The sequence below is a fragment of the Lagenorhynchus albirostris genome, chromosome 4 (assembly GCF_949774975.1).
Source record: "Lagenorhynchus albirostris chromosome 4, mLagAlb1.1, whole genome shotgun sequence".
Lineage (NCBI taxonomy): Eukaryota > Metazoa > Chordata > Mammalia > Artiodactyla > Delphinidae > Lagenorhynchus > Lagenorhynchus albirostris.
In genome coordinates this window covers 43351829-43374334 of record NC_083098.1, presented here as the reverse complement: position 1 = coordinate 43374334, position 22506 = coordinate 43351829, and the positions used below count along the sequence as shown (strand labels likewise).

At 38.0% G+C, this 22506-nt stretch overlaps 1 protein-coding gene across 1 annotated transcript; it reads left to right on the top strand.

Moving 5' to 3' along the window:
- The first annotated feature begins 1657 nt into the window (after positions 1-1657).
- On the top strand, positions 1658-20895 carry FGF5 (fibroblast growth factor 5). The gene is made up of 3 exons (XM_060147201.1): positions 1658-2018; positions 9779-9882; positions 20463-20895. Exons 1-3 carry the CDS (start codon positions 1658-1660, stop codon positions 20808-20810), a joined length of 813 nt encoding a protein of 270 aa, XP_060003184.1. The 3' UTR covers positions 20811-20895.
- Positions 20896-22506: the final 1611 nt, after the last annotated feature.

The following is a 22506-nucleotide window of genomic DNA, read 5'->3' as shown; positions in this document are numbered from 1 at the left end:
CAGCCCAGGACAGCATCTTATATAGTGCCCAGGCCATGCACATCTATGTGTGATGTGCCCTTTCTCCCCCCAACCTCCACCCCGTGGCTTCACTAAGTTGTCCAGTTGATTTTCTGTTTACAGCTGCCTTGATGTTAAGTATTCTAACCATGGGAGATTTCCAATCCTGAAAAATAAACATATGTTTTATATGCCTTTCATTATTGAGATAGGAATCCTTAAGTGGGTACTCAAAAATGGAGAAAGCCACCTCTTAGCATCAACCTTGGCTTATATGAATTGACCTTATCGGTCCAAATCACAGCCTTTTCATTAAAATGAGCAACGAATAACGTGCCAGGGTGTAGTTTAAAGCTTCAAATATGTTTTCAGATGGAAATATTTCAAGAATGCAAGCCAGGTATATTTCTCAGATAAATGACAGTAGGGGCATTGCATACACTGGAATTCTCCGTTCTCAGGTTTCCTGAAATCCAGCGCGCGCATCATTAATCATTCATTGGAGTCGGCCTTCAGTCAATGGCAGCTCTGAGTAAGCTGAAGCGAGCCGTTAGCTAATCCTTCCTGCCACGGGGATCCTGGGGCGAGAGAGGACAACTGGACAGTTAGTCACATGTGCTGGTGCCCAGACCCTACCCCTCTTGCCCGGCTCCGAGCACGGTGTGCGTGTGCGCTCACTCTCCCGGGCGCAGACCTAGAGCTTCCCAGAAGGAAAAACAAATTCGGTGGCATTATGCTTAACGCGACCAAGAGTTTCCCAACAGGAAAGCAGCTCGAGCCCTGGCGTAAAGGCTTAGGGCGGCTCTCTAAATGCTGAGTAAATCCATTCATTAGCTCTTTAGTAAATCAGTAGCAGCAACAAAAGCCTTCTCCCCACCGCGCCACATCAAAGCCTTCCAACTTGCGCTGCGAACACTTGCAGCGGTGGGATCCTGGCCGCAAACACTAGCAGCGGTGGGATCCCTCGGCGGGACGCAGTTCCCGAGAGATCCCTGGGGCAGGGGTTGTAACAGTCGGGTCTGCTGGGCAAAGGGAAGGGAACCTGGAAACTGTGTCCTGGGTAGGCGAGAGCGCATTGCTGGGACGCAAGCCTGCGGCAGAGGTGCGAGAGACGAGAACTCACTCCCACGTTTCACCCTCCCATTCCCGTGACTGCCCCAGGAGGACTCCAGGGCTCGCGGGGAGCTGAGTTCCGCGCAGCGTTAGCTCGAGTGGAGGGTGGCCGTGTGGCGCGTGAGAAGTGCTGGGGTGCGTGGCCTCGGTGTGCGCGCGCCCAGCGTCGGGGCGCAGCTTCTCTCCGCCTGGCTTCTCCTCCCACTCACCCTCTCCCGTCTCCTCCCTCCTCCACACCCCCGCCCCCGGGACGGCGAGGCTTCCTCCCCGCACCGGCCGGAGAGTACACAAAGCGGCGGGTGAGGGGAAGCCTCGCAGGCGTGCACCGAGCAGTGAGATCACTGGCGTTATAAATATCCCAGTGCCAGCGCCGAGATCCGTTCGGGTGGCCTCTCTCTCTCTCCCCCTCTCCCTCTCTCTTCCCCGAGGCTATGTCCACCCAGTGCGGCGAGGGGGGCAGCGCCAGAGGCACACAGCCGCGCGCGGGCTACAGAGCCCAGAACCAGCCCTGCAAAATGCACTTAGGACCCCCGCGGCTGGAAGAATGAGCTTGTCCTTCCTCCTCCTGCTCTTCCTCAGTCACCTGATCCTCAGCGCCTGGGCTCAAGGGGAGGAGCGCCTCGCACCCAAAGGGCAACCCGGACAGGCTGCCACCGGTAGGAACCCCGGAGGAGCCAGCAGCAGCCGGAGCAGCAGTAGCACGAAGTCTTCCTCTTCTTCCTCTGTCTCCTCCTCCCCCGGGGCTCCTCTGGGCAGTCAAGGAAATGGCTTGGAGCAGAGCAGTTTCCAGTGGACCCCCTCGGGGCGCCGGACCGGCAGCCTCTACTGCAGAGTGGGCATCGGTTTCCATCTGCAGATCTACCCGGATGGCAAAGTCAATGGCTCCCACGAAGCCAATATGTTAAGTAAGTTGCCTGCTCTCCTACAAAACCTGTCCTAAGCGGGCGGCGGGAGCCTCGGGAGGGGGCAGCTGGTGATTCCCTGGTCTGCAAGCCCACCTTCCGGAGCCCCGGCCACTGGGATCCAGCCGGCCCTCGAAACAGCCGGGCGGGTTGGGTGGAGATGCGTCTACGTGGCGGGCACACACTTTCCCCTCTCGTGAGTACGAGGAATGGCGATTACTGAGGTATAGGCTACCCGGAGGCTGGCGCAGATAGGCACCTTGTTTCCAGTTTGCCCTGGTCCCAAAGAGGAGCTCCAGCCAGTGCCTGGAGAAAAACCAAAAATCTCCGTTCTCCTCGTTTAGCTTCTGTTTACCAGACTCGCATTTTTCACTGGGCATCAAAGCGCACCCCTTTTCCCTGCCCATAACTGAACAGTTTTATTTAGAATAATCAAATCTCACATACTGCCCCTCACAACGGCTACCATAACCCCAAATTAATATTATATATAATGTATATATACATATGTGTATACAGATATGTCTATTGTAGATACGTACATATTTACACATTATATACATATAGAATATATATGTATATTATACAGGAGACCAGACATTCCCTGTTTGGAAGAAGACAGTGATCTAGAAAACTGGACACGTTTAGAGAGGAAGACGTGATGGACATTAGAATTAATAATTGCGGAGTTGGGTTTAGCACCTTTTAGTATCTTGAAACTATGACCAGACCTTGAGGAAGCGTGGCCTGCCTTTGGTCCCCAAGGACAATTAGGGGAAAGTTCTTTATTTTAGAAGAAATTCAGAGGCGGTTCAATTCGGTACAGGTGAAAATTTTGTAGGTTTTTTTTTTTTAAGCCAAGTTTTAAATTTTCTTTCGGAGCTTAGCTCTCTCTCTTTCCCTCTTTTCTCATCTTCTCCTCCCTTCCACCCCGTCTGAGTTTTCAGACCATCACTGCCATTCCTCTGACTCCTCTCACTGCCCCTCTAGGCAGCAGAGGGGAGAGATGATTTGCGGTTGTATGCGGGACTGGGCAGATCTCTGCGGGCCTTTTCCTCCGTAGGGCCAGATGGTCTTCCAGCCGGGGTTAGTCCAACAGACAGAAGCACAGCCCGGGCCTCAGAGGGACCCAGGGAGAGCGGAAACATGGCCAGGAGATACCGATGCGCACACGGTCACCCGGCTCCGGAGTGTCAGCCTGGTGGCTCCCAGGTGTACTTAACTTTCTCCGTCTCAAACCAACGACCCGACGGGTTTCTTCTTACCCAAGCTCCGGAGGAGCGCGGGCTCCACAGAGGGGCTGGCATCTGGCACCCGCCCCCGACAAGGGTTGGAGGTGTGCACGTCTGTGGGATGGCTGGTCGGCAAGCTTCCTCCGGGGGATTCAGGAGGCTGGAAGTGGAAGAGCTGGCGGTTCGCGCCGGAAGGGGAGCGGGTCCACGCCAGCCTCCTGCCCCTGACTGGTCTTTCGGGCTCTGCCGCTCCAGCTGTCTGTGTTGCACGTGGTGAGGTGGCCTGGAGCAGCAAACACGAGAGGGGCCTTCCCTGTCTGCCCCAGCGAGTCCCAGGCCCTCCCACACACTCCTTAGAGGTGTCTGCTTTTATGTTTTAAGGTTCATTACACTCACTAAGCAACTGACCATCTTCGGTGATAAAAGGCAAGGTCAGTTAGGGCGAAGGGGAGTTTCCTGAGATTTAAGGGTAAGCAAGAGTTGTGTCTAGTTCAGTATTTCCATTTGTCCTCATTTTGTCCCACCAAACTCTTTTCTTCCACCAGCCATGAGAGCTCTATTCCCCACTTCTAGTAGTATTTTCCCCTTTCACTTACATGAACACTGTTTCTATTCTGTTCTTCTTGCAGTTTATCCAAAAAATCAGCCTCAACAGAGGATAACTTCTGTGTTCCCAAGGGAACATCCAAAGTTAGCCTGTAAGGAGGGCAGATTGGACCCCAGGGGGTAAAAGGATGTGTGGGAGGTGGGTTTCGGTGTGCTAGGGATCTCTGAAAACCAGACTTATTCCCAAGATATTCACCCTCTTCTCTTGGAAGAAACCATAAGAGACAAAGATTTTTGCAGCTTAGGCCTTGTGGAGGGGAAATTGTAGAAAATGATAGAAAGGAAAATGAGAACAGATCAACAAAGAACACATTCAGCTAAAGAAGACATTGGCCAGTATTTATTTCCAAGGTACATTTTATTTTAACATCCACTTTGAAAGATATCTAACAAAGAACAGACACAAAACACTGCTTTGTTTCTTAAACAAAACTGAAGTGCCTAAATAAAACTTTCTTAATTTAACGAACACTTTCCTAATTCATTTCAGTTTATAACAACCTTTCAGAGTTTAGTCTGTGCCTTTCACTTGGCTTGCAATCATTCACTTATTCATTCATCCATTTATTCATGTACCCAACATAGGATACCTAGCTCACCAAGCTTGTTATTTTGATTACTTTGGGGTTAGTTGGGATTTTTTTTTTCCTTTGCCTTCCATAGGTTTTTCTCACAGAGGAAAGTATAATTTAAGTGTTTAAATCATGGTGATTTTCAGCTTTGTGATGTCTGGAATGTCCAATAATATATCATAAGATTTCGCTACCATAGATCCATGAAGAATTTATGAAATACGTCATGTTTAAAAGGATAGCAAGTAATTTGGAAGTTTGAAATGAATCTCTGTCTTTAAGTAGCTGTGAAAGAGAAACAGGACCTGCTAATTGCAGTTGGTCATATACCTCTTTGTAGATAGCACTTGATGCTTTCCTGATACATAATGTAAACTCAGGAGTTGTTTATGGAATGTTGGTTAGAGTAGATGAGGAACCATTTGTCCAAGTCTCTCAAGAGAAACTGAGCGAGCTCGGACCATGAGGATCATGGAGAATACATCAGAGTTTTACCTCATCATCTAATTCTACGGTCTGTGAGTTAGCAGTGATAGAAAACTTACATTATTTTGTCACAGCTTGCTACTTCTGTAAAGAGTCAAAACTTTGCCATGCCAAACATTCTAACAGGTTCTTTTAAACTCAATAATTTTCTGTAATGTTTGTCAGAAGAAATAAATATATGTTGGAATATATGTTTCACAACTATCTTTTGACATTACAATTTTTGCAAACTGTGAATATTTTCTAGTTTGGCTATCAGAAGTACACTGACCATAGATTTGAAACATAATTTGTTTAGTTAAGGAATACCACTTAATATATTCCTAGCTTCTCTTATACAGTAGTTATCTCAGGTTTTGAAGACAGGTAAAAGAATCAAGCTCATTGCACATAAACTCTTATTATAAGGAAATACTAGGGAAGGGTGAAGAAAGATGGGCAAGACAAGATAGGTGATAAAATCCCACTACTGAATAGAAACAAAGACTTTGTTTTAATTTCTATGCTTTCAAGTTTAATTCCAAAACAATGCTTCTGTTGACTTATCTTGGGCCATTGAAGAATAGGCAATCAAGTAATTGTCAATTTAGGGAGCAAAAGCTTAAGGCTATAGCTACACAAAGCCAAATTGTTTACATAAAATATAGAAATTCCAATTATGTATTTTGGCTAAACCAAACCCTCAGTTTTACTAACTTTAAAAAATCTGAATTCACTATCAATTTTGATGTTAATGTACAGTCAACATTTATATAGTCCCCAAAGCCTAAATAAACCAGAATCTCTATCTTCTGTATGGAAAAACTCAAGTAGGAAATTTCTATGTTGCTAACTTAATCAATGAAGACTACTAAACTGGATATTTCAAGACTCAGATTTGATAAAGACATGGCATATTTGTTGCTGTGTGAGCACAAGTAGAGAAACTTCAGTTTTAAATGATTTTTCTTGGGGCTTCCCTGGTGGCGCAGTGGTTGAGAATCTGACTGCTAATGCAGAGGACATGGGTTCGAGCCCTGGTCTGGGAGGATCCCACATGCCACGGAGCAACTAGGCCTGTGAGCCACAACTACTGAGCCTGCGCGTCTGGAGCTTGTGCTCCGCAACAAGAGAGGCCGCGATAGTGAGAGGTCCGCGCACCGTGATGAAGAGTGGCCCCCGCTTGCCACAACTAGAGAAAGCCTTCGCATAGAAACGAAGACCCAACACAGCAAAAATAAATAAATTAATTAATAAACTCCTACCCCCAACATCTAAAAAAAAATGATTTTTCTTTGAGGATTTTTCAGATGGGCTGTTGATAGCTTCTGAATACATGGAATATCTGTATATCTTTCTCATTCACTGAGAAAAGAGAGAAAAAGGAGAAGTCTACATAATTGTATCAACCATCATTGATAGAGTCCTAATGTATTAAAAACTCTAGAGGGGACTAAGTAAGAAAATCTATATCCAGAATAATTTTACTTTGTAACACATACTTATGCTTGTAAGTAAGCGGATTAAACAGTGTATAATCTGAGAGACACTGAGTTCTTGCATCCTTCAACCTAGATGTCAATCACAAAATTCCACCAAGAGAGAATAACTCCTTCAGTTAAGCACTGTTTTTTTCTTTTGATCCTCTTAAATGTGAACACCCTAGGAAAGATAACACATTGTCACTTGCACTTTAACTCTCTCCCTGCCCCACTCCGCCAGCAGTAGAGGGCCAAAATAGCAGGAGAGTACTAAGACATGTGTCCATACATGTGTACACATGGGGTGTCCTGAAAAGGAAGAGAGGTAGTGAGAAGGTCAAAGAAACAATCCAATTTAGCAAACATTCATTGACTATCTATGATCTGTGAGACACAGTTGGCCTTCCACAATTTTGCTTAGGGATACCATCTGGGCTTCCACGTGAATTGTAAATTCCCATCAAATTTATTATTACTGAGGAAATTACTGAAATTGAAAAAATAAATCAGTTTTAGAGAAATATTTTCTGGAATTTATATACGTGTGATTTAATGCACATAGGTTTAAAATACTTAGAATTCTTCAATGAGTTACTGAGATTTGGCATGAAAAATCAATAGGCCTGTGATCTTTTTGGGGAGCAGGGGCAGGAGGTTAAATTGTGGAGCTTGTAGAATCTGCTCCTATATTCTAGGAAGAAAGACATCATGGAATTGCTGTTGAAATTACTTTGGAAACTATGATCTTAACAAGGTTCCTAATATTACACCATAATTACATTATTTAGAACATCATACCAAAGTTGCCTATTTGAAAAAAAACAATTATTTCATCTAATCTCATCTTTTTTCTTTCCTGCATTCTTCATAATTTTAAACAGAATGATGTATGTAAAAGTATGTTTTTAAGCTTTCAATTAAGTATAATTTTTTTAATATTATAAAATCTTTTCATTCTCAGGCACTATATCATTTTTTATACTGGAACTTACAAGAAAAGAAACCACGTAGTATGTAATAAAATAACACTTTCACATATATTATTTCATCTTCCCCATATTTAAAATTTATTACAATGCAAATTTATATAACAGATACATGCAGAATGTACAGTGTATTGGGAAACAAGTTGAGTCAAAATGGGTCTTTCTTAAAAATAAAATATGTTGTCAGAAACCAATAGTTTACATAAGCAAAGCAGTGCTCCCATTAAAGAAGTATGTACAGAGTCCTTTTGTCTTGACCTCTTAAATGATAGCCTGCAAACATATATGCTTAATGAGAATTTTATCTTTTATGCTACCATGTATTTTTTTTCCCACTAATACAAAATAGATTTTCATTTACAAAACCAGGTAATTTTCCAGACAATGGTATAAAAAACCTTTAACAAAGCAGAACCAGGAGTAAATTGGGGGAAACATATGGTCAAGTCTCCTTTTCTACCAACTCCACATTGTCTCTTTTGTGGCTGTCATTCTACACATAGATGATTTCTCATGTTCTCCCTGTCTCATTTTTTAACAGACATTTACACAGTATTCACAATCACATCTCCCATCTCTGAAATATCCAAAATCATTAATGCTGTTTTTCAATATCATTCTGTAATTTTGATAGAAATATAACTTTGTATCAGATGTTCTATTCATGTTTTATTAATAATATTATTACAGCACTACATTGTGTAGTAAATTTATCTTTATAAAGGATTCTGTGTGTTTTGCTACTATTTCATAAAATGATAATGCTTTTAAATCTTTTTTAGGTATGCATCACAGTCAAATAATTTGCATAGCAAAATCTATTGTAAATAGCATTTTGAAAACATTTTGAAGGAAAGAATTTTTTGAGACAGTTTTTTTTTAGGAGTTTCTTCCCAGAAGCAGAAGTAGTTCCTTTCCAAGTTTTTAGATTTTTTTGGGTTTGTTTTAAAGAAATATCCACTAATAAAATGGTAGCTGCAGTTTTCTTGAGATGTGTTTTATTTACTCTAGGCTAAGAATGCTTATCACAAGATCAATAGTTCCTTCACAAACTTTCTGATTAATTATTTTTAAGAAATCAGGTTAAATAAATAAGCGACAGTATTTGCTACAATTATAGGTATTAGGTCGCATTATTCAACATAAGTGCTCTATAACGATATTCATATATGTGTTTACATGTATTATATATATGTGTATCCACAATACACTGCATTTGGTAAGTTGAATAATTTTATATGTACTTCAAATACTGCAGGGGGAGACTGCTATTTTAAGAAAACCTGGTGATTTTCTCTATTTGTCATAGTCCTATTGACATATTCTAATTAGAATATGTACTCAAAATATTACAGATTGAAATGTTGAGATGTTTTTTCCCTCCTCCCTCCCATCCTTGCTTGCTTCCTTCCTTTCTTCCAGAACAAGTCCTTTTTTAGCTTTAGTGAACCATATTATTTTGTCCTTTTTTTTTTTTGCATTTTGTTGTAGGCAATTAACAAAAAGCTCTATGCTTTTCTTCTGTTCATATAACATTAGTACAAGTTTATGGTAAACAGGCAGGAATCCCAATTATATACAAACTATGAGTTTCATCTTCTTAAAATACTCTAAACTGTGGTGTGTGACTCTCTTGACCCAGTGGATGTGGACTTTCAAATTATTAAAGGAGACAGAGGGACATCGACTTGATAATTCTGACTACTAAATGCCAAATATAAACAATAACGTAATAAATACCTCATTAAATTTTTTCCAGAAAAGTCACTCAAAATGCAAGATGTCTCAAACCATAATCCATCAAACACTTCACTGAGCCAATAGTCTCAGATTATTTATATTGCTTTCAGTATCTTATGTATACTTTTTAAATGAGCAAGTCACTAAATGATAGAGTGTGATATATATTGATTTATCGATTTGTATTATGATCATTTGAGAAGAGGGATTTCTTTTATGTAAATAAGTATTATTTTCAAGGCTTCCAATGATTTATACTAATCTTGAGTACCATCTTCTGTGCTTTAATATTAAAAGTACTGTATTATCTCTGACAGAAAAACATTGCATGAGAACTGTTTTGTAAAACATTTAAAAAAGTCTTTGCCATTCCTTTAGAACTTGAAAAGATTCTACTGTCAAACATTGATTACTAAAAGTGACTTATCATTTGTAAGGAGAAAAAGAATTACTAATGAAGCACAAATTTTTGAACCTTGAAATTTATTATTTTAAATGAATACTTGAGTGCTAGACCTTTTTATTTCTTTTACATAATAAATGTCACAAAAAATAAAGATGTTAAATACTTTTTTAAAAATCACAGTGATAAAGAATGGAGACAATCTACATAGAAATTTAATTCTTCACAATGGTATATAGAAGAGTCTGTGTTTTATTTTGGGATTTCTGTCATCCTAGGTATTTTGGAAATATTTGCTGTGTCTCAGGGGATTGTAGGAATACGAGGAGTTTTCAGCAACAAATTTTTAGCGATGTCAAAAAAAGGAAAACTCCATGCAAGTGTAAGTAGAACCACTTTATATTTGTTAAAGGTGTTATAGAGATTTTACATTTGTAAAGTGGAATGAAGTGATTTTCCAAATTGATAGGACAATTTGCCCAGAGAACTTAATTTTTTTTTGTTTTTGTAAAATTATATGTACATTAAACCAAGAGAAATGTATGTGTTTTTGTAAGTAATCGTTTAAATATTTTATTTACTTGAGAAGATAATATAGAATCCACAAAAAGTTTTAAGGGTAAGTGTATTTGAAAACAGCATTTTCTAAGTGATTGCCATTATTTATTTCTTAAAAGTGGTCCAAGTGAGGAGAAATATTATGGAAATACTATGTTTTTAATTTACATGTTTATGGTGGTTGTGTGTGTGTGTTCGGTAGATCATGTTCTTAATTTTAAAAGCTACTTATGATGTCAAAAATGGAGTCTAAGTAATGTAACGTATATTCATAAGTATGGAGGGAAGAAACAAATAGTGAGAAGACTTTGACCTTTAATAGAGAAATTTAATTTGACTCATTTGAGAAATTTTCATCTTGTTTTTTTGTTGCATCAAAAACACTTCTTAAAACTATGAAGACTAGTTTTGCACTCTTAAAAATTTCTTCAGCCCACTTAACACAGTTTGTAATCAATTTACAAATTATAGATTTCTATGCTTTGTTCTGAAAATGTTCATTACTTGGGAAGCATTAAAATGTTTTAAAGATAATAAAATATATTTAGCTTAGTTTTCCCGCTCACAGGTTCTGTTTATTAGTATTAGTAGTATGCACAGCCCTTAAAAGTGATTTATGCTTTTTTTGTAGTGTACTGAGTTTTGTCATGTTAAATTATTTTAAAAAGCAATTCTTCTTTAAAGCTACTCCTTTAATCCTTATTCACTTTAATTCTTATTAAACAAATTGGAGAAATATCACTTTTCCAGTTTTCAAAGTATATAGGAAGTTTTAACTGAGTGCAATCAATTGGAACTTGCTAATTATGATTTCTTCTTTACAGACCTTTAAAAAATTGAATGAGAATTTCACTTGGTTTAATGTTTAAGACTTTCAATTTTCCTTTCTCTAGCATCTAAATGTGGTTTGTTAATATCTCTTGGAGGAGACAGTAGAATTCAAGCTATTTCTACAGTTATTTGAGGATTAAATGAGATAATGTATATAAAGCTTGTTAGAACAATATTAAATACCTTGTAAGTACCCAATAAATATTACCTATTATTGAATGATAATTTAAATATATTCTAAATATAATAAACTACTAAAATCTCAGTTTATTAAGATAGATGGGAAATCTTTGGTAACCTCTCTGATCATCCATTACAAGCATTATAACCAGATTTACTTATTTCATCTTCTGAGCTGGCTACTATATTCTAGTAAACCACAATACAGTGTTCATAAAATAATTGCTCTTTGATTTATTACATATCTTAAGGGAAAACGTTCTTCATTGCTGTGGAAAAGTAGGACATGCCATTTTATTTTTTAAAAAATATTTGATTTTTAAAAATCCACATACAAAATAAAAAACAATGATCAAATGCATCTACACTGAATAACTTTTCCTCGATCTACTTTAAGGTGGTAAAAGATTGAAACACCTTCAAAATCTAAGCATCATAACAATATGCAATGCCTAAAAAGAAATTGTCTTTTATTGGTTTGCTTGTTTTGGGTGAAAATCTTAATTTTTTAAATATTCTGATTCATGCTTTAGTACATGCAAAAAAATAGACTACCTTGGGGCAGCTTAAGGATAATTGCAACAGAAAGCGAAGTACTACAAATGGATGCCAATTAGAAAGGTCAAACTGAAAGGTTAGGTTACATGATTCCTCTGTCAAATGCAAGTAACAAATTTCCAGAAACTTGACCCAAATGTCTAAGGATGGCTGGCCGAAATAATGCAGATAATGCAAAAACAGCATCTGTTATTCTTTCTCATCTTGGCAGGCTAAAGTTATTTCATGGAATAATGACTTTTAAAGAGTACAAAGCAAGCCTTGCTCTTGTCACTCACTGAAGCCCTTTGATATAAAAGTCATTCTGATGACTTTGAGCTGAATTGTAGATAAAAAATTAAGCCCTACGATTATGTGGATTCTTTCTAAACCATTTGTCCAAGCCCACTTTCTCTTAGCATTTATTAGCACTTTTTCTCTAGATGGAAACCTAATTAAATTATAAAGTGATTTATTTTTAAGGAAGTTGAATTTTGAAATAGTATTAATTCTAACCATTATTAGTTTTATGCCAGATGGTTTCTTTCCTCTTTTCAGTTTCTAGTTAAACATGTTGAAAAATTGTTCTTATAGCTAGCTTTAAATATAATTATTTGATTTAGTTTTGGTTTTTACAAAATTTCATCACCACTAAAAATGCTAAAACCCCTTATACTTTTAGGATTAAATGTTGCTTAGGATTAGTGAGTTGCTTTAAATTAATAATTGTGCAGAGGCATTTAAAGAATACCTTTATAATCATTTCAAAAATATATGTATATAAAACCATGTTATGCATCTTAAACTTAAACAATGTCGTATGTCAATTATATCTCAATAAAACTAGAAAAAAATGTAAATAAATAAAGAGTAACTTTAGGGTTTTATTTACAAAGTAAATATAAACTATAAATCTAAAGTAGTCATATAATTCTGGGGAAAGTAAACCTATAGCGTATTGAGAAATACTCATGGATAATAGGAGATTTTCAACTTCGTTTTTATAGTAACAATGAGACTATTAAAAATTAGCTACTTGGCAGAGGTAAAAGATTTGCATATTTCTTTAAAATCTCTTTCATTCACATTATCTCATTACATAGTTAGGTGAGGAAATAGTCTCAGAGATGTTAAATATTTTCCTAAGTTACCACAGGTAACAATTGATTGAACCAGAATTACATAATTCAAAAATTCTCTCTCCTTTTAAATGCTATAATACTTGGTAGGGAAAAGTTAGCTTGAAAGAAGGCATTTTGTTTCATTTGGAACTATTTACACTGTTTTCAGCTATTATTTTATAGGAATTATTAATTGCATGTTTTAATAATATTTTTGTATTACGTTTTAAAGAATGAATACTGTGGTTCATCCTTAGAATATTTTTGGTTGCTTCTCTCTCTCTGTCTCACTCTCTCTCATTCCAAACCCTTTTGGAGGATCTTTTTTCCCCTTCTACTTCTGTGTCTCCTACTTGATTTTAAAGTCTAGAAAGGAGGGGATGTGTGCACCACAAAACTTGTCACACAGTTTTATAAATGTTGGTTATTCAGTGTGAAGATGAGTTGCATAGGGAACCCCTTTTAGGATGTACTTTCAGAACAGAAAAGAGATCTGTTTTGTTCACAGAAACTCTTCATTTAGGAAATGCTTCATTGTCAGTGGACAGGAAGATGGTAAACACTATTATCAGGCCAGAAAGTTTAAACTTAGGCAACATATATGCTGATTTCCTTTGTGTGCTAAGTTTGTTAATTTGTTAAGAGAAGTTTTCATTGAACTTCAGCCATCTCGGTGTGCTCTGCTCATGCACTCAGTCAACCTATATACTCATAGTAATCTCCATGCAGCTTTCCTTAAGACCTTGACTGATAGACCCTAAGTAGACAATGCATTTCAATTCCTAGTGTGCAGGGTTTTTTCAGCATTCTTTACAAGGATGAAGGTGTCTGGTCTTCTTCTCGAGATGCCTTGGGAATCACTGAGAGTAAGAGCAGGTAATTGCTTCCCCAAGAGCCATGAGGGTTAGTCAGAGCCTTCACTGTGGCCTGTATCCTCTTTCTCGACTTATTCCCAGACTGCGGTGCTTTGTGGGGCTGAGCACCCTTCTCTTTTGGTCTCTACCTCTGCCTGCCTGTCTGTTTGTGCTCTCTCCTCAGGTTTACTGTCTTTATCCAAAGTTGCATAGGCAGCCTTTCTGGATTTATCTGAGGTGGGTCCAGATGTAAGTGTAGAAGGTCTTGAGTGTGGTGGTGAAGAGCACAGTTCAATTGTGTCATTCTACTTGAGATACACTGTGTCATTTTACTTAATCTTTCTATTCCTTGGTTTTATCAGCTATACATGGAAGAAAATTAAAGTAAAAATACATGGTGATAGTTGAGCATTTTAAATGAGATAATATGTATAAAACACTTAGAATAGTTCCTGGAAAGTATTCAGCATTTAATGTTAGAACAGATCTTCCTGAATTTGCTCTCAGGCAGCTGTTTGATGATCCTCTATCTCCTCTCAGAATACTTTCTGATTCTGGGGTCAGGCAGCTGTGACCCCCTCAGATATTTAGACCAGCCACAAATCCCATTTATTATTTGCCCCTTTTTTCTTTAGGTCCAAACTCGTCTTGCATACAGTAGCCCCTTTTCTCCTGGGTTTTCCTTTTTCCAAGGAACCTAATTTGAAAGCAAAATTCCCAGGTTCAAGATCTTAAAGAGGCAAGGATTTCCAATGGTCATAATCTCATAATTTTTTAAGATCTTTCTTGTGCATTGTGGTTTTCCCCTTAAAAAATCTCAATCTTGAAAAAGGTGGTTATCATGAATTCTTCAGTCTTTTCATTAAGTATGCATGTTCACTTATTGCCTGTTGGGGGAAAAACATTTTAGCTCATTTTAAAGATACAGAAAGAAGCACGTGGTGGAATTATTTTTGTTTCTCAGGGTTTTAGGGAATCATGTTTGGAAGGAAAGCTAATTGCAGAGTTTACGAAATAGGCATGGAATGTGTGCTTGATCAGTCCTAAGCAAGGACTAGAACAGCCTCCTTTCCTGGTTTCAGAGGGCGCCAGCTGGCTTGCCCGGGATGAGAGTCTGGACTAGACTTCCTGAGCTGGGGGCAGAGTGAGGATGAGTCCGCAGCCCCTAAAGCCGGGCATGTTTATTGAAAGGGGAAACGGAATCTTGAGTAACGGTTATCATCATCATTAAAAAAATAAGTTATTAAGCACTCCACTCGTGCAGTCAAGACCCTGAGCTCTATAAAGGCATTGAATAGAAACTCGCCTTGCCCTCTAAGAGCTTTCAATTTACATAGTAAAACTGAATAGCTAGTAATTCAGGCTAAAAAATGAGTTCAGTGTTCTACCTTTGCAGTAAATGTCAGTTTTCTCTTAATTTCACACTATGTAAATCTGGTTAGAGGGCTTATTTTATTGAGGAAATCTGCCTGTGATGAATCGACTTGTAATTTCAGAGATCCATTTCAGCCTAAAGTGAGAGATGGTGTTCTACGTCTTAGATGGTTGGGGGAATGGCACTTGTTTTTCATCAGTATTTTAATATGGAGCAACTGCAGGGCAGGTAGGACTATATAGAAACCTAGGAGATGCCTTGGGTTTGTACAGTGTTACTGAAAGAGTTTGAATCTAGGAATCAGTAGATGAGATTTAAGTCACAGGCCTACCCTGGCATGTGATAAATGTGGGGCTTTAGACGAATTCTTTTCTTTACTCTTCTGTCTGGAAAATCAGGTAATAGCATCCTAATAGTCATGGAATTATAACAAGAATGAAATAATATATGTAAAACACCTGGCACATGGTAGCCCTCAATAGCCCAGCTTTTTTGAGCTATTAAGAGCATCAGACAGTGAACTATCTCATACCATGTTTCTACAAGTGTGGTTCTCACCTCACCTGCATCAAGATCACACAGGATGCTGGTTAATGATGTGATTCCAGGGTCTCAGCTCAGACTTACTAAAACAATCTCTGGAGATAGGGCCTTGGGAAGCTGCATTTTGACCTGGCTCCCTGAGTAATTTGAAGTCAAATTCAAGAGGTTCAGAGGAGGAGAAATCATGTGGCTAGCATTCTTCACTACCTTACCTCAGGTTGATTTAAATCCAACTTGTATATTCCCTTGGTTGCATGAAGAACTGAGACACAGAATGGCCAGATACCTAGTGCCAAGCAGGAAGTATGACCATGCTCTGGAGATGGTCATACATCAACTGACCCATATGAGGTTTGTGAAGTAGAGAGAAAGAGGCAGCTCCTGTACATGCATGCTGCCCTGTTCTGGGGTTCGCTGCTTGGGAGCAGTTGGAGCAGGGTCTAGCTTTCAGCCTTCACTCACCAAAGGTGGGTGCTTTTGTGCTGGGCACATCCTACACAGCCATACAAAGCAGCCTGGGCTTAGGGGACCTGACCCGGGCAGTCCCATTGGTGAGACTAGGGGTGGGAACCAAAATGCATTGAAAGGAGGCAGGGGAACAAGAAGTGTAGGGATGCAGGCAGCAAGAAAACTTTGCTTAGAGCACAATCTGGTCTTTAATTGTTTTCATTACAGTCTATAATAATAGTTTAATTATTTAATAATATTATATAGTCTATAATAGCATTTTAGTTACTTATATTTAATTATTTCTTAACTTTATAAAGCTTTTCAAGAGAAAGAGGCAAATCAAAGAAAACAAAGTGAAATAAAGAAATAAAATTGATTAAATGATTAAATAATCTGCAGACTCCAGGGTTTGTACTACTGTTAGTCCAAGTTCAATCCTCTTTATATACTGCTTTCATACAATGCGTATTTACTTCTTCAGTCACACGTAATGAGAATCGGGACTTGTAGGCATAGCCTCAACGCATTTGCTACAATATTCTCAATCATCATAGAGCATGTTTACTAAGGAACAAATCTATGTTAAGAGGTTTTAGAAAGTTTTTAAAAATATTGTTTCAGAAAGAATTCTCTGGTTTAATTGACCTTCAGATTTTAATTAAGCAGAATTGGTCTTTTCTGGAATATCACAGTCAAAGTTTTACTTTCTTTGAACTGAATTTGATCTTTCTTTTAAATATTCACTGTGTGCCCTCATCACACGAGGAGATGAGTAGAATCAAGGTAAAGTATCCTCCTAAGCCCAAAATTCTTGTTTTATTTAATAGCACTATATTGCCCCACCTCTGAATAATTTGCATTTGCATATTCAGGCAAAAGTAGTTTAATTTCATTTTCATCTGTTTTTTTCAGTTAAGACTCCTATAAATTACGTAGAAATCAGCCAGTTTAAACTTGTTAGTTTTGCAATTATGGCTTGTTGACTATAACTTATTTTTACACTTGCAAGATCAAGGAGAAATTATAGAGAAAAACATAGATAATTTAAGTCAACAAAAAACATGGGCAGGACCATGGCTATATTGTTTTTCATTGTAAAAGTGACAACCAGCACAGTGTCTGGCATGTGATATACAGTCGATAAATATCTGTGGAATGAATCCACAAAAAACTGAGTTTGAAACAAAGATAGGGGCTCTTCACGAACATTTTAATGAATGCGTTTGTTGTAGTGGCTGATGGTGGTAGGGTGGAAGTTATGGGGGTCTTGATTTCAATAGCTTATTTGAAATTAGATTTACCTCTCTACTTCACAGCTGAACTGTAGATAAAGTCTTTACATCCCCTTCCCATTTTCTAGGGAAATAATCCAGTTCTATTGTTTTAAAAGTATATATATTGCTAAAGCACTTTTTATAATTCAAAGGAGATTTCAAAAATTAAAAGTAACCTGGAAAGTTTATTATCTAAAATTGTGTAATGGTAAATGGTAAATATATTTAAATGGCTCTGCTGCTTGGTGACTCTGTTGTGAAGATGCCTCATACGTAACATTAGGGACAGAGATGAACTGCTTAACGTCGCCATGTTGTCTGAACAGGGCCGGGAATACTGACAGGGACAGTCCATCCCTCCAGAAGAAACCAGATCTCCTGATGAAAAACTCACTATGTTTGTTTCAAATGGTTTTGTTCCATCATAGCTGGAAGAATTTTTCAGACAAAATATTAAATTAGAAGTCAATTAAGAAATCCAAAACAGTCTGACTGCCTTCACTCCTGTTTTAAAGTGGGGTTTGGAATGGCTGAGGGCCAGCAAGTAGTGTGGGGTCCTCAGAATTCTGAACATCCCTACCCCATGTGACAGTTAGGTGACCCTCGAAAAATCTAGAGCCTGAACAGCCATCCTCTTTAAGTCTTCTCTTAAGAAAGAACTTAGAACATGAACCTTGAGGGGGAAAGAGAAAGTTTTCAGATGGAATAATTTTCGGGGGTGGCATCGGTAGGTTTTCATCCCATGAAAGACAGTAAGATGGAATTGCTATAGGTTAATATACTGTGTGTGTGTGTGTATGTGTGCATGCACACGCATGTGTGTCTGTTGGCCACATCAATTAAAAAAGGCATGTTCCTTCTTTATTTTTTTTTGACACCATTAAGGAAAAAATAAGGTTAAATTATGCAGTACACTTAAAAAAATCTGTCAAAATTGAATAAAGCAATCACTGCTATCTTTATTTCAGGAAAATGATTTTTTGTGTGTGAAACAAGGTAGAAGTCAGGTCTATAATGTATTATACATTAAACATGTTATTCAAATAAATTTTAAGAAAAAAATCTGAGGCAGGGTAAATATACCTGCTACCATTTTTAGTGAAATCTCCCACACCTTTCTAAAATGCTTGGTCTTTTCTGTAGCAGAAAATATTCCAGATGGTTATAGCTTTTATTTTAAAGTAAAACTTTGGGATTATCTAATTGAATGGGAGAGCATTGAAGTCCTTTCAAGAGCTAAGCAGACAAATCTATGTTTGACTTGTAAGAAAGACTTTTTAATTTAAAAAAAATAAGGAACAATAAATGTGTGCTCTTCTAAAGGAATGGCAACATAGCACCCTTGTCCTGGTCATGGGCTTGTAGGTTATGATGGGATGAGAGAAAGCCATTGGCAGTGGTTCTTTAAAATAGCGGCTTACAGCCTGCTAGAGACCCAGTCCAGGGTATGTCAGTAGACAAGTGCTTATATATAGCTTCATAGCCTCCAAACAAAGAGCTTTATTGATTGAACTACACTCGAATGTAAATAACCTGGATAGACTATCGTACATAAGATAAATGTGCTGCTGGAAATACTCTGAAACTGGTTGTCTTCTGATATTGTCAGTACCCTGCACAACTCAAAAATTCCATGTGGCCATCAACAGTAGTTCTGTGTAAACTGCCTTGCAATGTTCAGACTTCTATATTACAGCGTTGGGATCTGTACTGCAGAAGAAAGTTTGGCATTATTAGAAAAGCAAGGGAATTAAAGGACTTTTAATTCCATGTTAGAACCTCTTGGTTTGATATAGAAAGAATCATATCTGTGTGTGTGTGTGTGTGTGTGTGTGTGTGTGTATGTGTAGTGTTCTTATATAGAAGTCAAGATATTTGGTATTTCTAAGCCCAGGACGTTTATACAAATGGTGTTCCCTGAAATTGTGAAACATGTTGGTCTAGTCCAGGTTAGGGATTTGAATTCTTTGGGGGCTATGGAATCTTGTATTTGATAAAAGCTCCAGATCCTTTCCTTAGAAAAATATTTTGATTCTCACAATAGCCCTACAGTTGCAAGGATTGTGGATAAAGAGCCTAAAGCTGAGAACTCAACTGGCAGGATTGGCATTTGATTGCATGTCTGTCTGACACATTCTCACTTGCTTCCCCTATACTGCGGTCATTCAATTTCCTCAATACGGCAAACTCAGCCTTTTCAGAGCTTGTTGTGGTCTGCTTTGTCGTCCTCATCTCTTCTTCCTTTCTCCATGCGTCCTAAGTGGAAATCACACTGAACTACTTATAGTGCCGTCCTGCTGACCTGTGAACACACCAGTTCTGCTCCCTGAAATCCTTTCTCACGTCACCTGCCTTGCTCACACCTTGTTGGACTTGAAGACTCAGCTCAGAAGTCAGCTTTTCTAGGAAGACTTCCTGCCCTCTTCCCTGCTACCTCCATCCTCTCAGATGCCCTTCCTCTATGCTATCATTGTATCCTCTGCATACCGCTGTCATAATTCCATTTATCAAGCTGCATCGTGATGGATGTCTACTCCTTTGCTTAATCCACTGTTTCTGTGAGCATTTCAAGGGCAGAGTTGTGTGTGTGTGTGTGTGTGTGTGTGTGTGTGGAGAGAGAGAGAGATCTGGCTGAAGTATTGTTAGTGACTCCAAAGGTAATTTTTTTCTTCCTGCCATCAAATATACTCTCCTGTATCACTGTGTGAAGATACATTCTTTCCTAAAGAACTCTAACATATGCAATATTAATAGGGCCATATGCTACCCCTTTCTCAGCACCATGAAGCATGCTGATAAGATTGAAAAATGTATTCTTGTTTCAAAGGATAATATGACCCCATTCCTCTGAATAATATAGTACTATTTATTTTCTTGATGGTTTAAGAGAGGGAAAAATCTTATAAGTTAATTTTTTAACTAAAAATTTCAAAGTAATTAGAAAGAGTAATAGAATTTAAATATACGAGTTCCTGTTATCACTTTTATATACATTATATTACACGATTGTACATAATAAACAGAAATCAGCATTACAAAGATGAAGAAAGTAGGAATATAGAAACGAAAATAGTAATTTTAAAGCAACTCTAAAAGAAGCAAATGTGTCTTTATAAAAGAGAATGGAGTAGGAGGGCAGGGGTCAACGGAACTCTTGTTTTTTCTTTAAAGACCTCATTTTATTACATGCTGAAAATATTATCACTACTTGAATTTCCTCTTCTTCTTTTATTCCCTAGGCCAAATTTACAGATGACTGCAAGTTCAGGGAGCGATTTCAAGAAAACAGCTATAATACCTATGCCTCAGCGATACATCGAACTGAAAAAACGGGGCGGGAGTGGTACGTGGCCCTGAACAAGAGAGGGAAAGCTAAACGGGGCTGCAGCCCCCGTGTTAAACCTCAGCACATCTCTACCCACTTTCTGCCAAGATTCAAGCAATCAGAGCAGCCAGAACTTTCTTTCACAGTTACTGTTCCTGAAAAGAAAAAGCCACCTAATCCCATCAAGCCAAAGGTTCCCCTCTCCGCACCTCGGAGAAGTCCCAACACAGTGAAATACAGACTCAAGTTTCGCTTTGGATAATACTCATCTTGGCCTTGTGAGAAACCATGCCTTCCCTTCAGGAGTTTCTGTAGGTGTCTTTGTGCTCTGAAGACAACTTTTTGGACACAGCTTCAGTTACACTACACTGTACTGAAGTCAGGACATTTGTTTCAGTTTGGCTGAAACAAAAATGTCTCCTGATAGGAACTAAACTGGAATTCTTTGTACCAATACAGGGAGCTCACTGCTTTAGTTCAGTATGACATAAAGCCTTTTGCTTTATGCTTGGTGCATACTGGGACTCTGTTTCCAGAAAGTTAAATGGTGGGGATTATGTATTTTTCTGACTTTTACAGATCAACCTGAAAAAGCATACGATACATTTTTATTTTTGGTTTCCAAAGACTATTTTGATGCAGATAAAAATATTTTATTAACGTTTGTTTTTTGGGTTTTGGTTTTTTTTAAAGTACCTTGCATTGAGCATATTTTCTTACTTTTGTTATTTTTAATTAATAAGACATAAAACAGCCATTTTAATGCAATTTATGAATTATAAATGTGTTTATAGCCTGTTTATAACATGTGGATTTATTTTTCATTTTTCTTATTCATTGGACTTTTAATTTTTATTGTGATTTTTTTTTTTACCATACCTCAGATAATGTAAGTTAGTCTTGCATCTTAAAATGTTCAAATTCTCTTCAACAGCACCAAATGTTGAGCTTGGGTTTGTATGTGTGCGTGTGTGTGTGTGTGTATAAATTCATGCTATTATATGGAATCCTGTCTTTTTGGTGGCTGGGCTACAATGAATTGGAAGTAAGGAGAAAATATAAGGACTTTTTTGGTGGAATTAAAAGTTGGCGATAAGGAAGAGGATTAGAGGTACAAGTACACTGAGTTTGCAGCATTTACCGATATCTAATTCTGCCTTGCCTTCACTTCTCCTTTTATCTACCCTGCCCTCATTCTTTAACTGCTGGAGGAATACATTTTATTCTGTCCATCAAGCATACACTATGAAACCAGAGTGCTTAAAATACCTCTTTTATGACCCTCTGCTATCTCCACTGTATAGATCCACAGGGAGCAACCCACTTAGTGGAAACACACACAGAGAACCGAAGGAGATGAATCATGTAACAGTTACCCATGTCAAGTCCCATTGTCAAAAATATTCTTATTACTCAGTTAAACACACTTTGAGTTTCCTATCCTAAAGGTAACCATCCCAGTGAATAGATCTGCCCTTTTATAAGGAAAATTTCTGATGTATGTTTTTAAAAAGTTGGCTGTGCGATATGGGAAACTTAATTTGGGAATTTGATGAGTTGAAAATGGCACTTAATTGTCAACCCAAATACTGGATATTGGGCATAAATCACAGAAAATTTAACTTAAAAGAATTTATATAATTTATTTTCTTGGGTAATCATTTTTATGGAGTTCTATGAAACATAAGTGTTTATCTTCAGAAATGTGGCAATAAAAACGGTAAAGCTAATGTTTAAAAGTACGTCTCATAGGAAGAACAAAAGCATTCACAGAAAGTTTATGGTTTGTATTTAAGCATGTTTCTTTTCTTTTAGAGAATATTGCTAAACTTCTTTTAAAAACAAAGTATGTTTTATTTTGATGCACAAATGCAAAATAGAAACTCAGCAAAATTGAACTTACTACCATTTAAGCAGACTGCTTTGTTTTAATGGAAACTATACACATATATATTTTA